Source organism: Chiloscyllium punctatum, chromosome 17 (assembly GCF_047496795.1).
Source record: "Chiloscyllium punctatum isolate Juve2018m chromosome 17, sChiPun1.3, whole genome shotgun sequence".
Classification (NCBI taxonomy): Eukaryota; Metazoa; Chordata; class Chondrichthyes; order Orectolobiformes; family Hemiscylliidae; genus Chiloscyllium; species Chiloscyllium punctatum.
Window position 1 is genome coordinate 101,199,484 of NC_092755.1, and position 12,141 is coordinate 101,211,624.

At 37.4% G+C, this 12,141-nt stretch overlaps 1 protein-coding gene across 2 annotated transcripts in view; it reads left to right on the forward strand.

The window, feature by feature from the left end:
* The window catches only part of LOC140488182 (AP-1 complex subunit beta-1), a 73,783-nt gene that overhangs the window by 15,814 nt on the left and 45,828 nt on the right, over positions 1 to 12,141 (forward strand). For both annotated transcript variants that reach the window (XM_072588064.1, XM_072588065.1), the window contains exons 4-5: positions 1,345 to 1,480; positions 3,786 to 4,031. In XM_072588064.1, the coding sequence (XP_072444165.1) occupies positions 1,345 to 1,480; positions 3,786 to 4,031 (382 nt within the window). The remainder of the gene's footprint in view (positions 1 to 1,344; positions 1,481 to 3,785; positions 4,032 to 12,141) is intronic.

Below are 12,141 nucleotides of genomic sequence, written 5' to 3' on the forward strand. Positions count from 1 at the left end.
CTCTCGACCTAGTTTTACCTGCTAATGGAAACAATCTCCCTGCTTCTATCTCATCTGTTCCCTTCATAAATTTACATAAATTTCTATAAAATCCCCCTTCGTTCTTCTAAATTCCAATGTGTAAAGTCCTAGTCTACTCAATCTCTCCTCATAAGCCAACCCTCTCAATTCTGGAATCAACCTGGTAAACCTCCTCTGCACCCTGACCCCTGCCAGTATATCCTTTCACAAATGAGACCAAAAGTCTGCACAGGTGTGGTGTATTTAAATTTTCAAAAAGAGCTTGATAAAGTGCCACATTGTAATATTCAGAATAAGAGTATGTGGTATAAGGGGTAACATTGCCATGGGCAGAGGAGCAGGAAGAAGTGATAAATGGGTCACTTTCAGGTTGGCAAGTCGTGTCACCAGTTGTGTGCTTATTTATATGCCTTATCTATATAAATTACTTGGGAAAAGGGACCAAATGTTTGCTTGGTAAATTTACTGATTAAGTGAAGATAGGTAGAAAAGTAAATTGTAAGGAGGACAAAAAGTTTACAAAAAAATTTAGATTGGCTGGCTAAGTAGATTGGCAGATGGAGTACAATGAGGCAAAATGTGAACTTGTCCATCTTTGGCAGGCAGGATAGAAAAACAGTAATTATAAATTAAGCTTTTCAGATTCATATTGACCATGTAGAGTATTTTATTGGGCAAAATCTGTTATAGGTTGTGCACCTCTCAAAAGGTGCATTTGTTCTTTAATTCTCTTCAGTGTTAGAAAACTTATACACAGTTCATTATTGTGCAAGTTATTTCTGAGCTTCTAACAACAATTTTACTTGAAATTTAATATGAATTTAAAAATTAAAAATACAGGTTAGAATTGTCATAAGAGCTGTAATTATGTGCAAAAACATAAAACCCACAATAGACACTGTCAGACAGGTTTCCAAGACATGGAATCATGCGGTGAAGCTTGAGACTTTTTCTCAATGGCAAGTGAAAATTCTATTAGTGTATCCTGAGCATCTTGTTTGATGCTTTTAAAATGTTTGGTTTTGTTGAGAACCTTTTGTTGAACAATTAAGTGTACATTTTCAATATTGAAGGTAACAAGAATAATTGACATCTTTTATCGGTTTGGAAACTCTTAAATTTTGAAAAGTGAAATAATTTTTATAACAAAATAATTTTTAAATTGGCTCTCTGTTTAGTTATTGCCCTGCTAATTCTGTGGTGAATATTTGAGAAATGTATTCATGTGACTCAAGTTATAATGCAGATGCATAAATTCAATTAAGTATGAATTGCTGTAATTTGTCAGGATGTTCCAGTTATTTGTACTTTCTTGCATTATAGCGCCCTCTTTCCTGATGTTGTTAACTGCATGCAGACAGACAATTTGGAGCTTAAGAAGCTGGTGTATCTTTATCTAATGAACTATGCCAAGAGTCAGCCTGATATGGCAATTATGGCAGTCAACACTTTCGTTAAGGTATATATTTTGATAAATTGTTTCAGAATTTTTAACAGATCTGTATACAAAGCTTCATTAAATTTGTGCAGTACAGAGGTGTAATCCTGATAATGTTTAAATGTGGATCCCAAACGTAAGTGGACAGTCCACTAATTAATTGCAACACCTAATCTGCAGCTCTCTAACATAGTAGTTTTATCAGCAATCTAATTTAGCACTTTTATCTATTAAAGCCTGGACTGTATATTTAAACAAAAAGTCTTACTGATGACAAGCCAATGTCTTAACTAAATTCAAAGCTAGTTTCTCAGATTGAGAGGCGTCCAGGTGGAAGTGGCGATAGGTGAGGGACTGGGTTGCTTATGGATTAATGATATTTCTATTCGTCTCTGGGTTGTGTTCCAAAACAATCTCAATCATAAAGTGAATATTTTTTCATTATTGTCTGTAAATGTCCCAACCCAGTTTCCAGTGAACATGTATCCATGCACATTGTGTATGTGATTCAGTTAGATGGATTCTTGTCTCGGAAACAGAAGGTTTTAGGTTATTGTCCAATTACAGTACCTCACTGCTTTAAATCATTCTGTATGTCAAAACTGTGTGCTTATACTGGTTAATGATCCAATGGCACTATTTGAAGAACTAGAAGTTTTGAGTAATAGGTCAGCATTTTGCCTTCAGCCAGTGCTATTTGAATAAAATTATGCTGCTTAGTAATTGGCAACATCATCCAATCCCCAAGCCTCTAAAGCAGTAAATCTGACCAGTAATTTATCTATTTTTCATCCTGTTCTTTAAAATATGCATTTTAGAATGATGACTCCTAATGGTGAACTAATATTCTCAGCAAAGTCGGCTGTTTTTCTTTGCTGTTGTTGAGATCCTACTGCATGCAAAAAAACGTGCAATGTTTTTCTCTTCAACAACAGCAACTGAACTTCAAAATTAAAACACCTGATGAAAGGTAGTCATACATTTTAAAAAATACGATAGTACTACTCAAGTTTGTTCTTTTGCAAGGTTTCCTATAATTCAGCGCCAGTTCATTGTCATATTCTACCCAGGATGGCTAACATGGAAATAGGAAATTGTGCACTGCTGTGTTGTTAATGCTTGAGTCATAATCTAAATTACTGGGCTAAACAGAAGGGGGCTTCATTCTGTTTACGTTCCGTTTGACATTTCTAAGAATTTTGTTGTTGCCTAGATACTCTTAAAAAGCTGTAGCAGATCATATTGAAATTAGAATATATGGTTCAGTTGTCCATTTATCTGTTTAAAATCCATAAGCTTCGTACAGTGTTCAATGTACGTTACGTGTATGTTAACTTGCCTTTTCTTGATTTTTACTGTTAAGAATTATTGTAAACCACTAACCCTATATAATTTACTAGATTGCAGAAATCAAAATAATCTTAATGCTTTATCAAGTAAAACTAGAAAATATAAATTTGTTTATTTTGTAATACTTGATATTTTGTTTTTTATTCAAGCATTGAAATTAAATATTAAGATAATGCCAATAGATCTATAATATTTCTATATCTCTAACAGTAATATTGAGTGTTGAAAGTCATCAGACTGTCATGTTGAATCTCTCAATCTTATATTTTTTTTCCAAGTGGTCTATCAATCCCTAGTACTTATCTTCCACAGGAAGATGTTCTAAACAATGATTGTACAGATTCATTTACCTCTTAGATATTGATCCTTGGTGTTTCTTTTGAGTAGTTATAACATTTCTTTGTTAAATTGTCTGTGACAATAAGCCGCCAAATGAAAAAATGTAGTAAGGATGTTCATATTCTTGAGGTTCACTTATTAGTACAGTTGTGTTGATAACTAGCAGGTTGCTTTCTGATTTTTCTCCTTTTGCTGCTGCCATTCCAAAAGCATTATATAATGGTGCATACTGTTTCCAAGCACTAAACAACTTCCACTAATTTGCCAAATGTCATTTATGGGTAAAGCATGTATTAAATATGCATCTTTTCGATTTGAGTTGTTACACCATAACTGGAAGTAGGGATTTGCTTTACTTTAGTGCCTGATTATTCAACTCAGATTAACTAATTCTGCTCATATCTGGGACTTTGTGGTTATATGGGTAAAAAAAGATTAACTGTGCTAGCTATAAGTCATCAACTCAGTTCAATAAGTATGTTAATTTTTAAAAATCATTGTGTAAACGGAAGTATTTTCATTCCCCTCTTAGTGTATGATATCCCAAAATGTGACTTTTTACATAACTGAAATTAGGAATGGATACTCTTCCCTGTCTAAGGCTGTGATTGAGTGTGATTTGATGTTCAAATTTCAGGACTGCGAAGATCCCAATCCACTTATCAGAGCGCTGGCGGTGAGAACCATGGGCTGTATCCGTGTAGATAAGATCACTGAGTACTTGTGTGAACCCCTGCGAAAATGTCTGAAGGATGAAGATCCCTATGTACGAAAGACTGCTGCTGTTTGTGTAGCTAAACTACATGATATCAATGCACAGCTCGTTGAAGATCAGGGATTTCTGGACACTCTCAAGGACTTGATATCGGATTCCAATCCAATGGTAAACAGAGTATTAAACCTGCTCCCATTGTATCTGTCAACATTAATATAAAATATTCTATTGAAGTGGTAAAGGTTAAAAAAAAAATTGTTGAATAATCTGACCTGTAGCTGAATTCTGTGAACTTCTCTTGATAGAAGTATGGAGACCTTTTATTAAAACAAAAGGTTACTTTCCTAAAGTCAGAAAACACAGGTAGCGCTCACCAGGTCAGATAGGATTTATAAGAAAGGGAGGATTGGTAAGAAAGGTATGTTAACGTTTTGAGTACTGTTCATTCAGCTCTACTGAAAGATTTTACTTGTAATCTTAATGTTTTACTCCTTTCTTTATATTTACTGTGACTATTACTGCATTTATTTTTCCAGTTTTCTAGCAGCTGTTGTATATTATTTTGTAGGTTAATGTATTTATGTTCATTCTGCAGGCCTGGTCATGTAATTTGGCAGTCTTTTTGTTATGAATATCTCAAACATTTGGATAATTACCAACACTTTCAAATATTGCAATGTACCTGCAGCAGCAAATTTTCCCAAATTGTTCCATGTGGGTGTCAGTGTGGAGCCCTGTAATATTTATAATTTATTGATTCTGCAGTCCCCCCCCCACCGCCTCACTACTTTTCAATGCCATTGGCTAATAAAAGCCAGTTGCTTATTTTGTAAGCTCAGTAGCTGATATAACACCAAAGGCACAATGTAATGCAGATCTGATCTCGTGTTTGCAAGTTAGAGGTGATTCTTTTGGTTAGTGCATTAGAGTTCTCTTCACTGGAAACTTTACTCCTTGGCATGATATTGAGGGGAAAAGTTTGATTTTTTTAAAAAAATTATTAATGTTTGTAAGTGATCAGTTGTGCACTTGCTGATAATGTATAGGTATGTATTTGTAAGTTCAAGATGCGCTTAATGACTTGGAACTTGACCATAAAATCTAAGTAACCAACTTTGGTGTACTACTGAGGACCTCCTTTCCCAGTCAAAAATGATTGATGCATACACTAAGGATCTGTCAGCTTGTACAGATTAGTTTATTACACTATTCAAAAAAAAAGCTGTTGTCCTTGTGTTTAACCTAGCATGCTTCTGTCAAGGTATTATCAAATGTAGCTTAACTGATCCTTTTTCTTGCTGCTTGTAGGGCTTTTACAAATTCAGCTTTGCTGTCATATTTGCCTACTTATCTGGACTGGATTCAAAATAAATTCATTATCTACAAAGCAATTGGAGTGTCTGAAGGGGATGTGGATGCTTTATATAAATGAATGTTCATTCCCTTGTGGAGAAAGATGGTTTTCAAGGGCAATATTTCTATTTGATGAATTACAGTATTTTTAACAATATACCTTTGTCAAAGTTTATTATCTAGCCTTCAGGTCAATTTGCAAGCAACATTTAAACTGTATGAGAGGAACATTCTGATTGGTGGCAAGTCGACTTGGATTGATAGAGGCGTTGCTGTGGAAAATGAACCCATAGATGATTGACTGTTAACCACCAAACCATGAGCAGGATGATACTGTCAAGCCAAAGACATTCTGCCTATTAAACAAAGTCGTAAATGAGCTGAGTTTTAGTGTCCATGTGTCTGCACATCCTGAATACTGTGGATAGTGTCTAACGGCAAATTCTTTTGGCTGTTCAAACAGGCAAAGTACTGACTATATCTAACCAGCTCATGCTTGGAAAACTCAGCACAGAGTTCAACATTAGTTGCGATTCTGAGAGTGGCAGCATTTGCTAAATAATCATAAGTATGCAAAGAATTACACTGACAAATAACTTGAGATTGTCGATTAGGTTCGCAATGTGGTGCACTTGCGCATTCTGGAAGCTATATATACAGCCACGTAGGGCCCTGTACTTTTGCAAATAGAAAGATTGTACACACAGCACCTGTTTCAATTCAGCAAAAGAAGTGACAGCCATTCTCTCGTTCAGTTTTCAGGGCAATGCCTTGATCAGTCAGAGTTTAAAATTTGTCATATACTGGCACATTTTCCATGCCAGTGCCTCTACCAATCAAAAATCACTTGCCAACGAATCAGCATCCTTCCCTCTCTCAACATAAATGTTGTTTTCCCTTTACATTTCTTGTGAATTGACCTGTTGGGTGCAAGATGAAAACCTTGGACAATGTGTTCATTTCTAGAAATACTCTATACAGTACTAACAATTAGTAATCTCAAAATACCTTTCGTATTACTTGATGTTTAACTTTGTTCAAGCTGTCTGATTTTAAATAAGTATTGACTCTGACTTTGACTCCAAAAGCAGTTGTAACTATGCAGCTCTTGGTTTATCCCAGGTAGTTAGTTCAAATATGCTAAGTTAATGACTCAGTTCCATCTTCTAAAACCATCAGATGGATCAGAAATAAGCTGTTCAACCCATTGAGTTTGTTCCACCATTTAATGAGATTATGGCTAATGTGATAATCCTCAACCTGACATTTCTCTCTGACCTTTATATAACTCATGATTCTATTACTGATAAGGTTGAAAAAGATATATTTCTTTCTAGAGTATACTTCCTGACCCATCTCGAGAGCTGTCTGCAATAAAGAATCTCACAGGTTGACTACTTTGAGAAGAAATTCCTCCTCATCTCTGTTCAAAACATATGACCTTAAAGCTCTGGTATTTTACAGAATTACTAGTTTCAGCAGGGTGAGTGGGTGCAGAGCAAACATTGGTACTTTCCTTCTTGAGGTAATTTTTAAAAGTAATGCAGAGAGGAATAATGATGGCAGGCACATCTGACATCTCATTCCAGAGCTACCTCGTCACTCAGTGAAAATGAAAATAGCAAGGATTGCTGGATGGGGGAAGATATTTTATTCTTTAAATGTGATTGTTCTTCACCAATTTTATTCATCTTTTTCCTTTCCTGCCAGTAACAATGGGTACTGAAGTTGGAAGCTGGCAATTTATCACCATTCAAACTACTATATATTTAGTTGCTGACCATTTTTCCCGAGAGTCAGTAACTCCATGACCACCCAAGCTGAAGTATTTAAATCCATTAAATTGAAAGACTTCAAAAACTACTTGAAATGGTAGATCTTTAATGAATTTCAGTACAAAGAATAATTTCTTGAGCTGATTTCTCATTTCATAATAACATTCAACTTGTTCATTTAGCTTAACTAAGATTATCTTGCCCATTTTGATCTACTGACTCAAAACCTGTTTTGTTTACTTGAAGAATTAATTCAAAAGAGAACAACTGCATATGACAAATCTTTGTTTTATGGATTGTATCTACTGATGTATGTAGATTGCTAAGACAGCATGAGCAGGAATCTGTTCTCTTACCATTTGCTCTCTAAGGAAATGTTGCTTTCCCTACATTCCACACTGCAGTGGAGCAGCCTATTTTATCTTGTAATACCATCTAACTTGGCATAAAGGAGCTTATAAGAGAATTCCAGTACTAAATAGTTTGTTTTTGCTATCTGCCACAAGGTGCTGCTACAGAATTAAGTGATGAAGCAGTCTAAGATGGTATGCAACTTGTCCGATGAGAACATGAACATTTATTTTCCAAAATGCAATTGCTAGGCTGTGAACATCAAAATTGCAAAGATAATTTTAGTACAATTATCCAGAAAAGTTAAACAAATGACAATTGGGGAATTCAAATTCAATTAATTAAATACATTTGGAATGCAGAGCTGATATGTAATAGGGACCATTAAAGCTATGAGACAGCTTTACTGTTGCTCACTGTGGAAGGAAGTCTGTCCTTACCTGTTTAACCTACATGTGACTCAGACCTACAGCAGTGTGGCTGACTTGATTGCCCTCTGAAGTGGCCAATATGAAAAATACATAATAAAACCTAACTGACCACTTTTTATTGATAGGTGCACCCAGATGAACAGATTTTGTAAAATTGACTCCGTTAACACTCTGTCTTTGCCAAAATTGGGAGAGTTGTTCCATAAACTAGTAATGCAACAGCTGACAATAGGTGTGATTCTATGACTATTACATTCAGTGCTGGAAAAGCACAGCAGGATAGGCAGCATCCGAGGAACAGGAGAATCTATGTTTTGGGCAACTTGTCCTTCAGGAATCAGCTCCTCGGATGCTACCTGACCTAAACTTTTCCAGCACTGCACTCACGACTCTGAGCTCCAGCATCTACAGTCGTCACTTTCTGCTATTATATTCAGTCACTATCCAGGTGGTCTTATATATAGTTAGGAGGGAGTGGATCTGGACTTCAGACCTCATGACATTTCATAGCATCAGATCAGGTATAGGCAAGGAAAACCTATTGTGAGCTACCCTCTCGACTGATAACCAGAATTAATCTGTTATCTGAAAACAGATTGGAAGCAGTACTCCGGGTAACAAAGGCAAAATAATGTGCCTTGAATAGGCCTTCAGTGTCCATTCCCAGGAGTGGCTTGATAGTGTAGCACTTAGGACAAAGCTATTAAAGAACCAACGTAGGGAAATCTTGTTTTGTCTCATTCTCTACAAACTGCCTGTCATGACTTCATTGATCTATGACAGGATATGTAGGAACAAAGCCCACATGGTCTTTAGTAAGGCCAAATCCTGTTTTCACACTTAGGACATTCTGTTTTATGTTGTGCAACAGTTCATTATCATGTGTTATTGCTACAAAGGTATTCCTTGATAACGACATGCTGAACCACGGCAAAGTTTGTTTTAATGTAATGAGTAGGATGTGGGAGCAGACTTGGGTTCACCTCCGAGTTTTACTGGCATTAGCTTTATCCAAATGTTAGACATCTAGCAAACTGAGCTAAGTGATCCTTTTGTACTGCTAAAGCAGAATCGATCTTATACCTGAAAACACAAATCCATGAATGTGAGACAATCAACAATTGAATTTTGTTCCACTCATGATCTGGCATATCACTCACTCTTCCATTGCCATCAAGTCAGGGAACCAACTCTGCTTCAGCAAAGAGTGAAGGAACGCAAGTCAGGAGCAGCACCAAGCATACTAAAACTGAAGCGCCAATTTAATGAAACTACCATAGGTCTACTTGCATGTTAAGAACTTTGAGAAACAATGATTGACTGAGCTAAGCAACCTGAAAACAGTCAGAGCAAATCAAAGCTTTGCAGTTATGCCATACCTGGACAATTGTTGAACAATTAAATTATGTAACTGGAAGAGGAGGTTTCATAAACATCTCCAGCCTCATTGAAAAAGATAAGTATGAAGTATTTGTAACTACCCTCAACCAGACCGGAAGTGCTAAATGAACCATCTTGGTTGTCTTCACATCACTTCATGGTCTTCAACCAATCTAACTCATAACATTAGGATAGGATCTGGCATAGGCCTTTTTTTCCCTCCCTTTGCCAATCAATTCAGCTCAAGGGTTTCTCCTTATACTGTTTAAAGCCATCTTGACAGCTGTTTCATCAATGATCTTAATTCAGCATAAGGTCATACAGGTTGTTCATAGAATCCTTACCATGTGGAAGCAGGCGAATCGGCCCATCGCATGTTCAATGACCCTCCGAAGAACATCCCTCACTGGCCCTATCCCTGTAACCCTGCACTTCTCATGGCTAATCAATGTAGTTTGTTCATCCCTGGACACTATATGGGCAATTTAGCATAGCCAGTCCACCAAATCTGTACATCCTTGACTGGGAGGAAACTAGAGCAGCTAGAGGAAACCCACACAGATATGGGGAGAATGTGCAAACTCCACACAGACAGTTGCCTGAGGCTTGAAGGGAACCCAAATCCCTGGTGCTGTGAGCCACGGTGCCACCTCGAATGTTCTTTATGATTGCTCATGATTCAAATGTTTAATTCTTTTTGTGATGCCTTAGATACTGAAGTCGTCTGTGCCTGCATGCAACTAGATCTGAACAACAATTTGGGCCTGGGCTGATAAATAGCAAGTAACATTTAGACCATACTAATACTATTTCTAAACTGCAAATTCTAATTGATTATGCTAAGTAGTAAGTGTAACTTATCTTTTGTTTGCTTACAAATTTAGTGATTCACATGTTATGCTCCGATGTTATGGAACACCATCCTGATAACTGCCATTTTAGTTATTTGTGTTAAACCTATCAATGAAGTATTTTAGTACAAACTTGGACTTGCTATTCTACCTCAACTCCTTTCTATGCTTCAAGAATCCTTAAGTAATATAACATTGTGAACTGGTGATACATTGCAAATAAAATGCTTTCTGCTCATTTGAAATACTTGAATTGTATATGGAGGCAATGCTTCCTTTTGTTGTTCCACTGGGGGCAGTTGAGTTCAAGGGCATCTTGCAATTTGCTGATGTAGCTTATCTTGATGTGTGTCTGATGACAGTATGTTAATGCACCATCTAAACTATGAAACATTGTTGGCAACTGCTTCAGTAGTTCAGAAACATTAGCTGCACAACAGTTTGATACAGTGAGAGCTTTCAGTTCCATTTTTGATTAAAGTGTAAAATCCGAATCTTTTAAATTTGGATATATAATGAGCGCGTCACTGGCTGGGCCAGCATTTATTGCCCATACCTAAGGCTTTTAAAAAACACATTCAAGAATGTGGGCATCCCTGGTTGTCCTTGAGAAAGTAGTGATTTTTGCTGCCTTGAACCACTGCGGTCTATTTGCTGTCAGTAGACCCACTGTACTTTTAGGGAAGGATTCTAGGACTTTGATTCACCAACACTGATCAACCAAGTCAGGATGGTGAGCCATTGCCGGTAGTGGTGTTCCTGTGTATCTGATGTCCTTTTCCATCTAGATAATAGTGGTTGTAGGTTTGGAAGCTGCTGTCAATGAAACCTTGATGAATTTCTGAAGTCCCATATTGTGGATGATATAAACTGCTCCTATGGAGTATAGGTGGTGGAGGGAGTGAATGTTTGTGGATTTGTACCAATCAAGCAGCATACTTTGCTCTGGGTGGTGTCTAATGTCTTGAGTTTTGGACCCGCACTCATTCAGGCAAGTGGGGAGTGTTCCATCACATTCTTGACTTGTATCTTGTGGATGGTGGGTTCAGGCTTTCAGGAAATGGGAGATGTGATACTTCAGAAGTTCCAGCCTCTGATCTGTTCTTGTAGGTACAGCACTTGTATGGCGAGTCCAGTTCTGTTGCTGATTAATCCCCCCAGGATGTTAATAGTGAGGCTTTTAGCGATGGTAATGCCATTGAATGTCAAGTGATGATGGTTATATTCTCTCTTGATGGAGAGTCATTGCCTGGGACCTGTGTTGCATGAATATCACGTCACTCCAAACTTGAATATTGTCATAAGAACAAAAAGTGCTAGAAATCTGTGGGTCAGGCAGTATCCATGGAGAGAAAGCTAACTAATGTTTCGAGTCTAGATGACTCTCTGACGATTCTAGCTCAGCTGAAGTGTGGAGAGGACAACATTTATGCAGGAGTGAGAAAGGAAGTGGGGCTTGGATTGCTGGTAGAGAAAGGATGTTGATAGTTTAGATTAAGGTGACCAATATCGCTCAATCTGAACTATCAACATTCCTTCTCCCTGAGTAGTGCAACCCCCACACCCTCTACTCTTCACTTAAGCTCTGAAGTGTCACTTAGACTCAACGTTAGCTTGCTTTCTCTTCATAGATGATGGCTGACCCACTGTGATCTCCAGCACTTTTTGTTCTCAGGATAGATTCCACATCTGCAGTAATTTACTTTTGCATTGGATATTGTCCTAGTCTTGCTGCATTCAGATTTGGATTGCATCAGTATCTGAGGAATTGAGAATGTTGCTGAATGTTGTGCAATAATTTGGGAACGTTACCACTTCTGACCTTATGGAGAGAAGCAGCTGAAGATGGTCCTAGGATCAAACCCCTCACCTCTGTGCATCCCTGACGAACTGCAGAGATGTCTGGGAGCTGAGATAACTGGTCTCCATCTTCCTTTGTGCTAGGCATGACTCCAAGCAGAGAGAAATTTCTCTTTGATTCCCATTGACTCTAGATTTGCCTTGGCTCCTTGATGTCACACTGTGTCAAATGTGGACTTGATGTCACGGATAGTCACCATTGTGTCACTTTTGGATTTCAGCTATTTTGTCTATGTGAGATCAGGAGCTGAATACCCTCTTGGAACCCAAATTGAGC